At 41.8% G+C, this 18,113-nt stretch overlaps 1 protein-coding gene across 11 annotated transcripts in view; it reads right to left on the bottom strand.

The window, feature by feature from the left end:
- Positions 1-558: 558 nt before the first annotated feature.
- The window catches only part of NFIA (nuclear factor I A), a 571,401-nt gene continuing 553,846 nt past the window's right edge, over positions 559-18,113 (bottom strand). For all 11 annotated transcript variants that reach the window (XM_053894638.1, XM_053894628.1, XM_019449090.2 and 8 more), the window contains one exon: positions 559-8,123. In XM_053894638.1, coding sequence (XP_053750613.1) covers positions 8,106-8,123 — 18 coding nt within the window. In that variant the 3' untranslated portion in view covers positions 559-8,105. The remainder of the gene's footprint in view (positions 8,124-18,113) is intronic.

Consider the following 18,113-nt stretch of genomic DNA (forward strand, 5'->3'; position numbering starts at 1 on the left):
GTTGGTTGCTTCCCCCCCAGCGATCCTAGCACCAGCCACCCCACGTCCCCGCAGGAGTCTGTGACCATGCATGTGGTGCGCCCCACCTTCATGGCGCCCCCTCTCAGTAAAGACCCAAGTACCGGCTGCGTGGATTTCCTCCTTGGAATGCCTAGGTTCCGCTAGCCCAACTTTTCCTTTTTGTGTCCCCAGCTCCAGGGCTGGTGGCTGTAATCCTACCATTATTTCTCTGTAGGCTACTGCAGAGCCCCCTCTTGGAACACCTACCAGACCCTATTCCTGATTCCTGACTGGGCCCTCACTGATACAATATCTAAAGCACTTAGAAGAGTATCAGGCACAGAGGGAGCACGAGGTAAACCCTGCATTTGTCTAAGCAGGTGAGAAAACCAACAGTGCCCATCAGACCTCTGTGGAGGGCGCGATGTGCTCGCCATTTATCTAGGATAATGCAAACTCCCCGGTGCAGAAAGACCCGTCCATACTCTTCCCCACTCTTCCCCGTTACTCACACAAGCACCCAGGTGTGATTGAAAGCAAATGAGGACACAGCTTCCATAGCATTAGCAATTTTTTATTTTTCCTTTTTTGTTGCATAGGAAATGCAGTACTTGCTTCCAGTAATTGTATTGTAATGTGAGAAGGTGGTAGCACTAATGGTTGAATACAAGAGTTAAACTAATCCACACCAGCTCAAAAAACCTGTGGAGATTTAGTTGAATAAGAATGGACGCCCACAGTGATTCTCAACCAATTACAAATTTTCACAGAACACAGTAAAACTAAAAGGGTAGCTATGAGAGTCAATACAAGTATACTAGAGGCACAGGGGGCCCGGCTCATAAAAACAAATGTCAAACCAAGTTATTAACACGGGGGGGTGTTTAGTTTCACAACGGATCTCTTTTCATCTCTGGAAGTGTTCGGTCCCCTACCCCCCAACAATTTTAAATGAAAAAAAAAAAAACACCAAAAAAACCGAGGTATCTTGAGTGGACAGATTTCCAAGGGTGGTGGGAAAGGTCCCCAGAGAACTTTGTTCTGCATTAAGAGGTCAAGGGTGTAGGGAAGGAGAATCACGTGTTTGCCTTTGAAAGTCTTTACTAAGGCCCTCCTAGAACCTGACAAAGCTCCAGCTCTAGGCTGAGTTAGTATCTCAGTGGTGACTCTACCAAATGCCTTCACAGTGCAGACAGGCTGGTCTGAGACCAGGGAGAAAAAAATGGAGCCGACTGCTCTCTCAAACCTCCACCCCAACATAGCCAGCGGCCTTGTGACCTTCGATTGAGATGTTAAAACAAAACAAAACAAAACAAAACAAAACAAAACAAAACAAAAAACATGCTGATGTATAGACTAGTACTAAAAAAATAAAAATAAAATAAAAAATTGAAAATAAGAATAACACAAATAGAATAAATGGGGGAAAAGCTTCTGTCATTTTGAGAAGTCGAGCAGAAAACAGCAGGAAAAATAGCCCAGTTCATTGGGCAGCTATTTGCCCTTAAAAGCACTGTGCAGATACAAAAGTTCACCGGGCGTGACCTGGTGAGTGTTTCCTCTCCCCCTGCAGGTGCTCTGGTTGGATTAGAGGGGGCACTCCCACCATACAGTCCTGTGGTCCTGTGGACACACTTGGGAAATTGTGTTTTTTGAATTAAAACGCATAAGGAGCCCACATGTGAAACTCACGATGCCTGGCACACAGGCGAGGTCCTGCCCCCGCATGCTGTGGCCTCCCCGTTCTGGAGCTCAACTGCAGGTGGTCCCCTATCTTCCTGAGCATTTCCGGCATCTACACCCCATCTCCCCATTCCCTTCATCTGGTTATGTGACCCTTTTGGGCAGAAGAGGCAGATGGGTGCTGGTTTAGGGCGGGGGAAAGGTGAGATGAAACATTCAATTTGGGAAGCAAGTAGTTTCAAATTTAGACCCAAAAAAAGTATATTTAAAAAAAATCCCGTGTTAATAGCAAACTTCTTTTTCTTATGAATCGGGCCCAAAGTTTGTACAGAGTTTTATTTCTGAAGAAAATATTGCAACTGTGCATGAAACTAAATAGCCATGTGATTTCTTAAAGATTTTTTTCAATTTTTTTTTTCTTTTCATATGAGGAAGTCTGGTGTGAAGACGGATCAAGCATGGGTACCTGGCTGAACATTGTCCATTAAGAAAATGCTCCAGGGTCGGCATAGCTTCAGTCGAGGGTCAAGGAAAATGTCCCTCGCTTGGAAATGTTCTCAGAGTGTCTTCGTAGCACAGTTCTTGAAATACAAATGGTCGTTTTGAGACAAAAGTCTTGCCAGGGACTGATTTCTGAAATCAACCACCCATGCTTGTCCCCTAGGAAGAAGAAAACAAAAAACAAAAACGAAAACAAAAACACAAGTAATACTGAATTTAAGTAAATGTATACCTCCAAAATACTGAAAACAGCCGAAATCAAGAAAGACAGAATTTGCGTTCTCAGTGAAATACCTTAAACCTAGCTGACAAGAACCAAGTCAGAAAAAAAAAAAAAAAAGACTAACATAACTTTGAGTAATATTCATACAGTTCACTAAGCATTATGGAATAGCATGCATTAATATTGTACGGTTATTTTACATCACCTATACCAGAAGGTCCTGACTGACAGCAAAGGCTACCGGTGTAGAAAAATCTTACTTCAGAAGAGCAATATAATACAGATTTCACAGGCACTACATTTTAATATATCAGGTATTATGCTGGTTTTCTTATAATTCTTTCTGTCCTAAAGCTGGCATTATAACAATGACCAAAAAGGCAAGGATTGAAGTAAACGGAAAGTAGATACCAAAGTTGATATAGTTTTTTTTTTCTTCAGATAGATTAGTGCATAGTTCTCATGCAGATAAACACTGCTATGCATTTACACTGTTGGAAAGCAGAGTGAATTGAGCCCAAGTTGTCACATTGGTGTAAATCATTTTGTCAGCCTGTTATAGCACCATGTAATGGATTTGCATTAAACATTAAATTGATTTCAGAATTGGTGACACAGTATTCACTACAGTTAAGTGCTATGGAACAGCTTCAATGTTACCTGCTATCTATCAAAGCAATTTTCATCCCACTGCTTTTTTATTGGAAAAAAATAAAAGGAAAACATACGCGACACTAATTAGGCAAATGCACAGCCTTGGACGTGGAGAAGGCAGAGCGGGTTTACCGTCAGACAGTAAATACATGCATTGACTTCAGGACGAAATTGGCCTCGGAAGCCGATTTGAATGAAAGCCCTGCCTGTGGGCAGTGCAGCTTTCTGAGACGAGACTGTCCTGGGACAGATCTCGGGGTTGTGGGGTGGGGGGGGGGGGTGAGGCGCCACTGAAGCTCTCCTTACACTATCATGCCAGTGGTGTTTTGAATTTGTTCTATGGAGGCCTGCTACCGGGAAAAAAAAAAAAAAAAAACTGACAGAAAGATAGAAGGAAAGAAAGAAATATGGGAGAGAGACAGAGAGAGAGAGAGAGACAGAGAGAGAGAGAGAGAGAGAGAGAGACCACCACCATTATGGACAAAAAGATATTTCCAGAGACATGATGCAAAGTACATTAAACGACATTCTTAGAAATCCCTCCCCTCCCACCCCCCCCCAAAAAAAATCACAAGGGAAAAAATGTTTTTCTTAATCCAGATTTTGTAAATACTTGATGATGCTGTAACTACAGAATTCAAGGTGTAGGGGGATAACGGTTTGAAAAGTAAAAGACAAGCTTTTTGAGGGATGGGTTTTGCATATTGCTGTGGGCTGAATGAACACCATGACTCTGGAAAGTCGGGGTTCCCTTACACTTGGGCTGTCAGAGAATGAAGGATGCAAGCTTGGGGAAGTGTACTTTCTTGTTGTCGTGGGCTTGCAGGGGTGGGGGCGGGGAGGAGCTGACACCAATAGAGGCCATGCCAGGATGTGAAGAAACAGAAAAGTTTGCCCGAACCTCAAAGCAAAGTGAAAGGCTCTGGGATGGATAGAGTGGCATTAGGGAGAGGGCCTCTGCCCGTGAATGATCAGAAAAGGAGCATTTTAGTGGCAGGGGATGGGCCAGGAAGAAAAAAAAAAAAGCATATAGAAAAATGATCAGATTTAGTGTTTGTGCCTCTGACTTCAGTTCCCAAAGAAAAAAACGTGGAGAGTGATTTGAGGGACTTCTCTTTGCCAATATTGTTAATGCCATTTGATGGGAGAGAAAAAATTCAAATGTGTCTCAGAATCAAGGGCGGGGCCTTTCCACTGGGCCAGCCCTCAGCCTGTCAGTCTACACACCCCAGGTAGCAAAGTCTTCCTCAAACATCTTCGCTTGGCTTTCATCTAAAAGGTAAACACTCAGCTTGTTGGTGTTTCTTTTTTCCTGCTTGATCACAACTGAACTAGTTTCCTGCTGCTTTCTGGACAATGAAACATGAACAAAAATGTAACTTAGTGTATTTAATACTTAACCCCTGTTCGTTATCACCCTAGACTGCCTCCTTAATGTTTTAAAGCCTTTAAAACATTTTTTTTCCTGCAAATCTGTTCAGAGTTCCCTAATTTTAGCTTCATCAAACTGAATACAACAAAATACCTTCAAAAATACAGCATACCTGTAACGTCCATTTACAATGGTTTTTCAGTAGACCTATACTTCTCAAGCATAGGAATATGCTATACCATTGAGAGAAAAAAAAAATAACTGTATTTAAATACTTACAAAAAAAAAAAGGAAACAGGAAAGTTTTAAACTTAAATCCAGTTCCCGAGGGGGGGAGGAGGGCGGGGGGCGGGAAAGAAAGAAAAGCAATTCTATGAACGCTGCCTTTATAATGGACAATCAGAAATTTCACTAGGCTAATTTGACAGAAATGTTTCCTCATTTAAACAACATTACAAAAGTCCTGCGTTATAAAATAGGGTAGAATAAATCAGTGTAATCAATAAAACTATACAACAATACAAATTACATATCTTCTGAGCGGGCAGTTTATCCTCTCTCTTTGCAGTCATGACTACAACATGCTCACTAGAAACAACTAAAACTGCCCAAACTATTGCTTAGTTTGTTTTGTTTTAAAAAAAGGGTGCAATTTTATTGTATATACAACCAATTTACTGGTAATACCTTGGCTTATAGCAAAGGTTCTGACAAAATGTTTGTCTAGGCTTTTTTTCCCTTCACTGTGAAGCACTGAAAGCTGCTATTTTTTTTCTTTTTTTTTTTTTCTTTTTTCTTTTTTTTAGTGCACATATGTCATAAGAAAGTAATGCCCAGCTAAGTGCTATCGGGGAAGGCGAATTATGCTGGCTGGCTATAGGAAGTGACACCATATACTGACAACCACACCACACAAGAGCGTCAAACGACTATTCAACCACTTATCAGACACATATGAAAATCCAAAATGTTTTATTTTATTTTTTTTTCCTTAAATAGAGATAACCAGTAAACAATTTTCAGAACTTGGAAGTTTAAAAACGTGCATATAAAAATGGGCATTATATCCTTTTTATTGAATGTGGATTGACTGCGGTCTGCTAAGAAAAATGGGGTGTGGGAGCTGAAGAAAAAGGAAGTTGTCTTTTTTTTTTTTTTTTAAGGCTTGCTTGTGAAAGGAACAGTTGTAAAAACAAAATTGCTTGAAGCAGGGTCAGCTTAGTGCTTCACAGTTTGACTGCTTCTCTAAGAGGAGCCCTTCCTGCGCACGTGCATTCAAAAATCACAAAAAAAGTACAAAGACAAACACCTAAAACACACTGCGTCAAGTGCAGCACCGACTTTGGTCAAATAAAAAAAATAAAAGAAAAATTAATAATCGCTAAGCTTTTCTACACGATATAAGCAGGTATTGCATATTTTCATATATCTGGGGGGAAAATAAAGGAAGACTCCAAATAAATTGTAAAATGCAGCAACATCCAAAATACTGATATTCTAAGCCATCTACAGATCTCAGAATAGCACTGCCACTGACCACAGAGGACAATAAAGACTACTCCTATCTGCGGAACAACTAACTTTCTATTTAGTTCTAGATGTTGAAACTGACGATGGCTGACATAAAAGTCACATTTACAAAAAGTGTCTCCAAATGCTTGACTAGGGAAAAACCCCTTTCAATAGAGGAGCATATGTGCAACAATTCCACAAATAATCGCTATCCAGGGCAAGGCACATTGATATGGAATTTTTGTTTTCGTGCAAATTAAGGAAAAAAAACAAAACAAAACAACATTGTTTCGGGGGAAAGATGAGGAGCAAAGTGTCTTCCCAAGAATTTCAGTTACTTGATTGTATAGGACAGTAGTAGAACCCTTCTGAAGGGCTGAAAAACATAGTTTAAAGGCAGTGCCTAGAGTAGGGATTACAATATTGTGTCTTAATGCACTCTACTTTATCCTACATTAACTATATAAAAATTAGTTACTAACACTAGAACATGCAGAGACTTTCTCTGATCAGCAGGGCTTGCCAACCAGAACGTATATATATGTATAGTATAGGAAACCTTCTTGAAGTTGCATGGGAAGCAAAGGGGTGCTTCGCTGTCTGGTAGAAAAATCACTTGCACTTTTTTTTGTATGTTTTTTTGTTGTTTTCTTTGTGTGTGTGTTTGTGTGTGCGTGTGTGTGTGTGTGTGTGTGTGTGTGTGTTTACATAAGATACAGGACATTTGGGGGTGCAAACTTTTTTTTTTTCCCTAACAGGTACCCTTGATCTGAATGGGCACCAGCATTTGTGTCAGTATTGGTTTTATCATCATCATCATTATTATTATTATTTTCCCATAGCCCAGTTCAGGGGCGCAAAGGTCTTTAAAAGTTCTGGACAATCTCTGGTACAATGAAGTGTCTGATAACTGATAAATCCTATGTTGCTGGATACATGTAAAAATTTTCAGAATTGGCATAATCCATTATAGTGACTTCTAGCTTATAAAATTAACAGATACCATGATTTCATTTTAGTTATGTGCTTTGATAACAGAAAATAATTAATTAGCATTTAATGTAGTTAACATATCGTGGTAAAAGCACCATTAGATTTGTTTTTTGTTTTTTTTTTTTTAATTTTCCTTCAGTTTTTAAAGGGATACAAGTTTAACAATAAAAAACATAAAAAGCAAAAATAGCTCCCCTTTTTCTTGCAAGGCTGTTTTTTTACCCCAATAATTTAGAGTCCTGGGGTGGAAGGACTTGAAAAACAAAAATAGAATTTTCAACAATCTCTATCTTACAAAGATATTTAGCTATCCAATGAAATTGCACTTTACTCATTTCAAAATTCGATTGTTTTGATTGATTCCTGTCAGTTTCTGTCAAAACAGACCATCTTCCCCATTTCCACGTGAATTTGTGTGTCATTGTTGAAATTGTTGAAAAAATGTTTTTTTTTTTAAATGTAAGTGCAGCATTTCACAACTTTTAAAAAACTGAATAGTAGTAGTAGTTTGTCATTTCGGAATTGTTCTGCAACGTGAGTGGATTCACTGTCCTTGTGGGCCATGTTATATATTTAACTGCTGACTGCTGAACCAAAACCAAACTAAAAGAAAAAATAAAAAAGGAACATAACTGCATTTTCTTTCTCCAATATGTTACAGAAAAACATTGCCCTTTGACTGTCCCGTAAGTTATATATTGCAGATCTCAGCTACTACAAAAGATTTAGTTCTCCATGTGCCTCCCGATGACTCAAGGAGGCTCACACCTGTGTGGGTAAATTCATGAAATACTGTGAAACAGCCAGGCTCCGTAAGGAAAGTGTGTTACAACGGGAAGTCAGTGAGCAAGGGTAGACCTCCGCTAGCCACATCACCTAATGCTCACGCTACCACGGGAACACTCCACGTGTTACAAAGCCCAACCATTTCCAGCACCATATGAGAAAATTACAACAGTCCCTAAAGTATTTAAAAAAAAAATCCCAAAAGGTTATGGCCTTTGCTGTTTGACCATAATGCTCGCTGTTTCCATGTACAAGTTGATTTGATTCTCCCCTTCCACTGACAGTGAAGTTGTAACCGCGCTGGGTTGAGGATGCGTCCATGTTACAGAGTTGAGAAGGGGTCAGGTGGTCTGTCTGGTGGATGGTGGGACGCTGCGACTTTTATCCCAGGTACCAGGACTGGAAGACAAAAGGAAGAGAGTGATTAGGGGTACAATTTGGAAAGTAACGTATTTTAGAAGTTGCCCTTCCAACCAAGAAATTGGGATCTGTATCAGGAATGAAGGGGAGGAAGGGGGGCGGAATTTTCTGGGGAAGTAGAGGATTGACAAACAGTAGTAAATATTGAGTCACTGAAGCTGATCTTATTCCTCTGATGTTAAAACTCAATGTCGGGGCGCCTGGGTGGCTCAGTCGGTTAAGCGGCTGACTTCGGCTCAGGTCATGATCTCGCGGTCCGTGAGTTCGAGCCCCGCGTCGGGCTCTGTGCTGACAGCTCAGAGCCTGGAGCCTGTTTCAGATTCTGTGTCTCCCTCTCTCTCTGACCCTCGCCCGTTCATGCTCTGTCTCTCTCTGTCTCCAAAATAAATAAACGTTAAAAAAAAAAATTAAAAACAAAACAAAACTCAATGTCTTCATTGAGGTTTGCCAACATTCTGAATGTGTCTTAAAAATAAAGTATTTGTGTGTCATATATATATATATACATATATATATATATATATATATATATATATATATATATGTATATATATGGCAGTCTACAGGAGGGCACGGAGCTCAATCACCTGGTCACTGAGTCTTCAGTGCCCAGCAGTGCCTGGAGTAGAAGGTTCTCAACAAAAAAGTGTTCAATGAATGGACAATGGGTGAGGGGAGAGGTTTCACGGGCTGATCAAGGTCTATTTTGATGATTTTCACATCTTTTTTTTTTTTTAATATTCCCTCTTTTTAGTTATTTACGTTTTATTTTAATCACCTGGTACTCATCATGACAGGTGCACTCCTTAATCCCCGTCACCTATTTCTTCCATTCCTACCCACCTCCCCTCTGGTAACTATCAGTTTATTCTCTAGTTCAGAGTCTGTTTCTGGGTTTGTCTCTTTCCCCCCCCCCCCCTTTGCTTGTTTGCTTTGTTTCTTAAATTCCACACACGAGTGAAATCATATAGTACTTGTCTCTCACTTATTTCACTTAGCATTATACTTTCTAGCTCCATCCATGTCATTGTAAATGGAAGATTTCATTCTTTTTTATGGCTGAATAGTATTTCAGTGTGTGTGTGTGTGTGTGTGTGTGTGTGTGTGTGTGTGTGTGTGCGTGCACACGCATATACACACATTCTTCATCCATTCATCAAGTGATGGACAGTTGGGCTGCTCCTATATTTTGGCTATTGTAAATAATGCTGCTATAAACATAGGGGCACATGTATCCCTTTGATGCAGAGTTTTTGTACATTTTGGGTAAATACCCAGTAGTGCGATAGCTGGATCCCAGGGTAGTTCTAGCACATCTCCTTTTCAATGAGATGTAGGCACTGAAGATGGTATTGTGACATTCTTTTAACAGGTACAGATGGTCAATAGTGATACAAAAATAAGTGGAGGTGAATTAGAAAAAGTGGCGTACCAAGAGTCCTGCGTATTTAGGCAAGTCACTGCACCTCTTTTATACCCCGTCTCCTTATATGTGCATGAGGTGGATTTTATGACACGAAATGCTTTCAGCTCACTATTTCTAAAATAATATTTTCAAAAATGACAGATAACAATCAAGTGATATCAAGACCGCACCCTATTAGCTGCCATGATGTCCAAATGACAAAAACGAGGCCACTGCATAGCCTGTGTTCATGCTTTTGCTCATTCAGCATTTATTTAGAGCCTTCCATATGCCTGCTGGGCCCTGTTACCAGTTACCTTTCCAAAAATCCTCAGGTGATGAGCTTTGGACAACAGTCTGGTGATACATCACTTTATATGCTGGAGTTTCTTTCTCTGTTGCCTACACAAAGTGACCAGTTATGGTCTAATATCAGAGTCAGTTTCTCAAGTGAAATAGAGAAGCACGTGGCTTTCGCCAACTTTTCTCTGGTGATACCCTGCCAAGTTCACCATATTCATCATCATTCACAGCAAAATCATCAACTTCCAGCAACAGTGAATGCCTGTGAAAATCACTGAGTTGGCACTCTCAGAAAGGGGGTACATTTGAGTTGATTCAGTCCAATGGAGGTTCATCGGTGCCCAGGAGATTCAATTAGGTGAATTAAGGACTCTGATACCAGGGATAAATGGCAAAGTGATAGCTACATGGAGGTGGGTATGAGATTTCCTGGTCACACAAGCTACCTTTGATTTCCAGAGGACTCGAAACACCTAAGCCTAAACCGTAAAACGACTCATCCTGGGTACTTTTCGATGTTCTTCTTTGACCACATGCTTTGAGGGAACACAATATAGCCTCTTGTGTCCCGAAAGGAAATCATCCTGGCAAATACACGGCCTAAATCCAACTGGACAAAAGGAAGAAGAGGGAGGAAGAGAAGAGAGGGCAGGCGAGCCCCCAAACCGTATTTTTAGTAGGTCTCTCCTAGTAGCTGATGGACTCACGCTGCAGCTGCATTCTCTCGTCAACAAAACAGTCTCAAAGTTTGGGTGCGTCAAATCACGCTTACAGATTTTCTGTTCTCACACTTTCTAAGTCAGTTGTGAAATCCCAGCCTTCTTCATTCTGACACTGCATAGTAGCTCTTGAAGCAAACATCGGGGACCCAGGGAGTCAGCAGGGGGAGCAGTTTTCCATACCACGGTTTCTGGACACAACCTCAGAGTGCTACAAAAATCTGCAATGCCTCTGCACTTCTCTTAAAAAGCAAAGCAAAAAAAAAAAAAAAAAAAAAAGTTTCTTCACACATCTTACTATTCAGTGTGTGCCTTGCCGACAAGGTTACCCCAGAGCAGCTCTGTAATCCTTCACTGAAATAGGCTTTATTGATTGCTCTGGTCTATTGTTCTCTTTTCAAGTCCCCCAAGTTCAAGTTCATCCTGGTGTTACATCATGTCTGGTTGCTAAGAGCAACCAGACAGACCCAGACGTGACTATCATTAGCAAGAAACCCTCCGTTCTCCTCCCACCAACCTTCCAGTGGCTCTGACGTAGCAGGCCCACTGCAAACACATTGAAGTATTTATTCTGCCTAATTTATGACCTACACAGCAAGCAAGACCCCCACTCCAAAAACCAACACTGTTGTATATTTAATTAATCTGTCTTTCTCTGGCACTTGGGAAAGTTAGACAAAGGACTAATTATTGTGTTTCACTCTCCATACTTTTCTTTGGTGGGGGTGTGTGTGTGTGTGAATATTTGCATGGGAAAGAAAACTACAAGGCCTAGCATTGGCCCCCCCCCCAACTTTTTCTTTTTGCCCTATTGACATTTCATGAAATACTTTAGCTGCTTAAGGGAATTAGAAAAAAAAAATGTGATGTGAATGTTACTCCTTCTGAGTTGGTATTCAGTAACACAAATCAACTCATGACATGTTTAAATTTAAATGCTAACCACACACTCTCAGAGTTACTTTAAAGGTTAGTTTTTAATCAATAGAAGTTGCTGACTCCGGGTTTTTGAGCTGCGCACTGCAGCTCTTGGGCTTTTGTCTAACGTTAGAGCTTTCAAACTTTTTTTTTTTTCCTTGAGATGATTTTAGCAATGATTTTCAGACACAGAAGGCTATTGTGCTCTGACCAGCAACATGTCAATAGAGAAGCGAGTTGCCCTGTGGTGTGGTGTCAATATGACTCCTGAAGACATGGGTTGGGGGTCTTTAATAACCCGTGAAAAAAACTTAATTAACCCTTTCAGGCCCAAACCAAAACCTATTCTTAAACTTTTTCACTCCTGTAATTTGACCATTAGTACTTATTTCAACATCACACTAATCTTCATGACAATGAACCCAGCTACTTGACCAAGGCTTTCCCCAAATGGGAAGTCAATCCTTTAGGGGAGCCATACAGGGAATTTGTTTTTTGTTATTTTTTTGGTTTTTGAAGTTCTTTTTCGGCGGGGGGGGGGGGGGGGCGCGGAAATTAGGTCTTTTTGATTAAATCATTCCTTTGCAGAGATAGCAGATAAACAGTTATAATCATAATCAAAAAACGTATCCATTTCACTGAATTATTTTCTCATGATCTGTTTGTAACTGAGACATTCCTAATTCCTTTATGAGGAATGTTATAACTGCACATGTATAAGCCGCCTGATTTTTAGAAACTTCCATGAACTACTACTAACATCAAATGGACAAGACAGTGTGTGGAAAAGCCTGCTTTTCTCTTGTGATATTTTGTTAGCAAATCTATTATGCAAGCAGTGCCAGTTTCAAAATATCACTTGAAGAATGACTCTGCGCATTTTCTTCTTGGGTCGTACAAGCAAAATATAAAAAACAGTCTGAGGTTGTTAAATTGTTGGGGTTGGGTAGCAAAAAATCACCAGGAAAATGGTGCCACACTAAACAAAGTTCATTGATGGAGAGTCAAAAAATGGTCTTCAGATATGTACTGATGCAAGCTTATATTTTATATGGTTTCTGCCTTCATACTTTATATGCCCTTAATCTAACCTACTGTATCCAGATGGACTACAAAGGAATCTCTCTGTCCCTTATCTGCAGCGAGTTCCAATATTACAATACAATATAGGATGATGTTATCTTGATACATTTACATTAAGGAAGTAAACACAGAGCTTTGATCTATTTTTTCCTCAGGGACTTTCAGCTCTAGTTGTTTTGGAGGTCCGTAAATCCACAACTCCCACAGAGGCGCTAGTTAAGTAAAATTACCCTGCTACACTCACAATTTCTACAGTTTGGGATGTGCTGGGGGGTGGGGGGGCGAAATGGCGGGGGAGGGTAATTGTCCTCTCTCAGTGTTCAAGGTGAAACATCAAAAGAAACCTGCAGTCCAGGACCGGAGCTCAGCTTTCCTTTTCTCCAGTCAAATGAAGAAGTAATCTCATCAGGTTGGAAAGTGCTGACTAAGGATTTAATAAAGTGCCTGCAGATGTGGCGTCTCTAAGGTATTCAACTCATGTAATGCAAAACAGCTCCACGCTGAATGTGCTTATAAAATTTCATTTAACCATTGCAGCGCGAAAAAAAAATTTTTTTTTTTTCAGCGTTCTCTAAGGAGTTTTATCACACTTCCCGCCCCTTAATTTACAGCTCCATGAAAGTTGGAATCCCATTCTGCTGGGATTCTGGAATACTCACAGTAGTCAGGTTTTATGAGCCATAAACAATATCTATCCGGCTGCATCCTAAACAGGAAGGCTGAAATAGCAGTTGGCACCCTCTGGCAGTGCCAGGCTCTCTCCTTCCTTATGCCCCACGGGGAGCAATTAGGAAACTCTTCCAAACTTTGGTCATGAGGTGGCCCGAGACATGGTTGAAGAAGACTCAACTCCTTAGTGAACCACAAACATTCTAATGTGAATAACAACTTTTTTTTAAAGGCCTTTTATAGACTCTTCTCACTAAGAGGGCAGGATGTATATCTTAACAACAAAAGGAAATACAAGTCTCTTTGAGATAGCTAATATTTTACTTTAACCAAAAAAAAAAAAAAAAACCAACAAAAAAAGGGAGGGTGCAGGGGGTGTGGATGGGGAGGGTGGAACAGACTGTGACGCAGCAGAATCTGTTTTTCAAATTAAAAAGTTAAACAAAAGGCCTCAAGGGCAAAGTTGAACGCTGCGGAAGGAGGCTGTTAATGTGGAATCCAGAACTGGGTGTGACGCCTCGTTTTCTTCTCCACACAAGGTGGGTTATTTAAGGACATTCACACACATAAAAAGGAGACATGCGGATACAGGGGGGCCTCTGTCCCCGCCCCGCGGGCAGGCCCGCCTGTTCATCAGCCCCAAAGAGGACGCTACCAACCAGGACCACATGAGTTGTGGTCACCATTTTGACTCTTCTCTTGAGGAAGTGCTGTATCTCTGCGGGGTCACACTCATCCAGTTAGTCATTTTTGGCTTCCTGCTCTTGTTTGGAGGAGCAAAAAGCCCAAGTTTAGCCCAAATGAGTTGCCCTCGGCAAATCAGCCAAAAGCCCGGTAGCTCCCCCGCCCCCTTTCAAGACAACAGAAATGGACCACCTTCTGAGTTTCTCACATCAGTAGACACCATTTTGGAGCACTTCTTCCCTCAATCCACAAGCACTAGGGGCCTAATGTGTGCTCGGTGCTATGTACACTAGGCTCTGGGGGGAGACTCCTCGAGACGTTGTGCAGAAAGAAGGCATGAATTGCAGCCTTCTATAGCTTTCATTGCTGTTCTCACAGTAGGATCTTTATCAACTTAATATCAACGGATGAGGCTGAGCATCCAATGTCCCAGGGACCCAGGATTGAGTCCTACTTTTTCCCTTAACTAGCTGTGGGATTTGAAGTAAGCTGGTCTCTGTCCTGGGGCCCCCAGAGGGTTGCCGTGAGGGCCATTCTGCATTACAGGAGAGGAAGTCAGATTTTCACACTGGTTTCTTCTGAAAAAGGTGCCATGCTGTACACAGGTGTCAGTTATTGGTATCGCCAGCCATGGGCTTTGATCCCTGCTGTCATTTTTCTTGTCTGATTTTGTTAATTAAAGAAAACCTGTTTTCAATAACGCTAAACCAAGACTTGTTTATTGTACAGGAAACTGTTAAAACATTAATGGGCCGTGATTGGCCCCACTTACCTTTGTGGCCTTATCTTTTCGCTGCTTGTACTCAACACTTGTGCTGTGTTAAACTTCTTCCAGATCCCCCAAAGCCAAATGCTTTCTCCCTGCTGGGCCTTGGCACGGGCTGTCCCCCTCTCCTTGGCTTGGCTAACACTTGCTAGCTCTTGCGTTCTCAGATTAGCATCCCTTCTTCCAAGGGGTCTTTCTCGAGGCCTTTCGTCCCGGGGTTTACCTCTGTCATAGTCACTGAGCTTTAATTACCTGTTTTCTCCCCAAGAAAATGGATACATTCTTGAGTGCGGCATCCCCAGTGTCTTGCCCAGTGGCTGGCACAGAGTAGGCACTTACTAAATACTGTCAAGGAAAGAAGGAAGGAAGGAAGGAAGGAAGGAAGGAAGGAAGGAAGGAAGGAAGGAAGGGGCGAGCTATCTTAGAGGTTCTGGAAGCCTGGTATCAGTTACCCCAACAGGGCATTTAGATGGATGACTTCTAGCATGGCTGTGCCATATCCGTGCTCACATCACATGGCCATGCCTCCCCAAATGACAGACGCTCTCCTGAGAGAGAGGAACAGGTCTCCACACGCCGCCCCAGGCATTTCTGACTAAAGAGCTGCTGCAGTGGGACCAACTGTGGCCAACTGCGTCAGTAGCATGTGCAATAGTTTTGTAACATGGACTGCTGCCTACTTACTACAAGCACAGAGGAGTTGTCCAAACCACCGCTCCCTGGAGAGTGACCGTGCTGCTCCCGGCCAAGACCTCTGTTTGGTTCAAACCTCAAGACGGGAAAACACTAATCTTTTTACCCAATGAGCCATCCGGCACCTCCAAACCTTGAGAGTACGTACACAATCCAGTTATTCCGACCGTTGTTCCAAAGTCTAAGTCTTTCGCTGTATTCCAACTTGCCCTAGTGTTTGCCTCACCATCAAGTAATGTTTTTTGTTTTTGTTTTTGCCGCCCCCCCCCCCCTTTACATTTTCATCTGAGGAATCTTTTACCTCACGAAACCAAAGACTTCTGAATTAACAACGGCACTCGGGCCCACTCACATTTGCTCTGCGGACTTCCTGGAGGGCTGGTCCGCATTGTGGTAGAGCTGGGGCCCTGGAGGCCGAGTTAGCAGAACCTCATCATTTAACTAGTACGCACCATTATGTACTAGTTAAATCATCTTAGGCGAGTTAGCATTCCCCAATCTTGGTTTTAGACTCCATGAAATGGAGATAACAACTTTATCAGTTTTTATGGGGATTAGATGAGCTAATGCCTGGACAGAGGCAAGCACAGAAAACCAGAACGCCAGGGTAACTGGATTCTCTAACTGTAGCATGTGGACAGGCCCGAAGGTCCACGTGAGATGCAAGGAGGACTGGTTCCCTTGGAAAGTCATGGCCCGACAAGGCGTTTTTCTCTCATTTAATGATATAATTTCTTAGTTAAAAGTAGCAGCTGCATCAGTTCCATTTCCCCAGTTGCAAGAGAAAGTTCTTGAGAAAATAAAAATCTGTCTTTAATTGCGGTATTAAAATCAGAACAGCGAAACCAACCACACAAAAGGAATTGGCTCAAGTTTATGAAAGGCATTTGGGCCCTTGCCTTGCAAGGCTCAACTGCACGCCTTGGAAGTTGGGGGTGAGCGGGGGAGAGGGGAGGCGGGGAGGGAGGGAGTAGTCAGGCAACCAAGTGGGACAGAAACAATCCTATTTTGGTTTTTGTTAGCGAACGGCATACTACATAGATCAGAGACTTCTTATAAAATACAAACCCCCACTGTACACAAAGCACAGGAAAATGTGAGGAAAAAAGGGAAAAACTAAAAGCAGCTTAGGGTGTGTTAACGCTGCTATTCTGTCAGCTTAAAGAGTATTTTATGCTTGATCAACAGCTCTTTTTTATTGTGCTTTTCTTTCATTCATTCAAGACATCAAAGCCGGGCACCACCAGTGTACCTGCCTTCTGGAGCCGCTTGTGAGGGGGTTCTAATGAAGCACGACTCTGGGAGCCGGAGACCCCCGTGGACACGGCAGTTCAAAGGGAATATTTCAACAATGATTACATTTTGTAAATCTTTTTATGAAAGAGACAGCTTATTTCCTGCTTTTTCATGAAAAATAGATTCTATCCATTAAAGTGAGCCCGCGCCACGGAAGCTGCTTGAGATCTGAGGTGCAGCGTGGAGATTAAGGGGACAACGACCCGATGAAATCGTCCAGAGTTCCTATCTGTTTGGCTGGGTTAGCACCGCCGGATTTTCTGGGTGGAGCCCAGACAGTGCCCGGATGGATGGCTCTGCCTCGGAAACGCAGTGACAAGGGCGCTTCGCGATTTATTTTCAGGAGGGCCTGGTGTTTACAGTTTGTTCTTTTCTCTTTTTTCTTTCCTTCCTTCCTTCCTTCCTTCCTTCCTTCCTTCCTTCCTTCCTTCCTTTCTCTTTTCTTCCTTCCTTCCTTCCTTCCTTCCTTCCTTCCTCTCTCTCTTTCTTTCTTTCTCCTTCCTTCCTTCCTTCCTTCATTCCTTCCTTCCTCTCTCTTTTTCTTTCTTTCTCCTTCCTTCCTTCCTTCCTTCCTTCCTCTCTCTTTCTTTCTTTCTCTTTTCTTCCTTCCTTCCTCTTTCTTTCTCTTTCTTTTTTTCTTTCTTTCTTTTTCTCTTTCCTTCCTTCCTTCCTTTCTTTCTCTTTCCTTCCTTCCTTCCTTCCTTCCTTCCTTCCTTCCTTCCTTCCTTCCATTCTTTCATTCTTTCTTTCTTTTTTTGAGTCTACGAAGTCCAACCCAAATATCAGAAAGCATTAAGGCAAGCCCTTTTACCGCACAGAGGAAAGATGAAAGATTTTAGTTACAGATTCATTAAACGTTGTGTTTTAATGCCCTGAAATGGGACAAACCCTTTTGCATGTGGGAAGTTTGCCATTAAAAAACTGGCTCTGGTTTGAAGATACAATACAGGCTTTATTATTGGCTAATGTCTGCCCCAAAGGCAAAAATAGAGAAGGCAAGCTACCCTTTCGTGATTTTTGATTTTCAGTTTTAAGATCATCTTTCCTCTAGTCTTTTTTTTTTTTCCTTTTCTTTTCTTCTTCTTTTTTGTTTTTTTTGTTTTTTTTGTTTTTTGTTTTTTGGTGGCAGAGAGAGTTGAGTACAGTAGGGAAGGCAGAGAGAATATGATTTCCTAGGGAGCTATGAAATGAAAAAAATGTATGTTTTCTACACATCAGATTCCAACTTTAATTAAATGCCTGTTGTCTAACAAGCACAGACAGTCACACTTGGGGCTGGCCCAATGGTGGCCGGGGGAGGTAACCTTTCTTGTTTAAAAAGAGAGGCGTGGGAGTGGAGGTCAGAGCTCAGCAGAGCGTGGCCACATTGTAATAATCATTCCACCCAGTGCTTCTCTGCTCCTGCTCTTCCCCCAGAGCGGAAAAGACCTTCC

Source organism: Panthera pardus, unplaced genomic scaffold (assembly GCF_024362965.1).
Source record: "Panthera pardus isolate Hobbes unplaced genomic scaffold, ASM2436296v1 HiC_scaffold_11, whole genome shotgun sequence".
Lineage (NCBI taxonomy): Eukaryota > Metazoa > Chordata > Mammalia > Carnivora > Felidae > Panthera > Panthera pardus.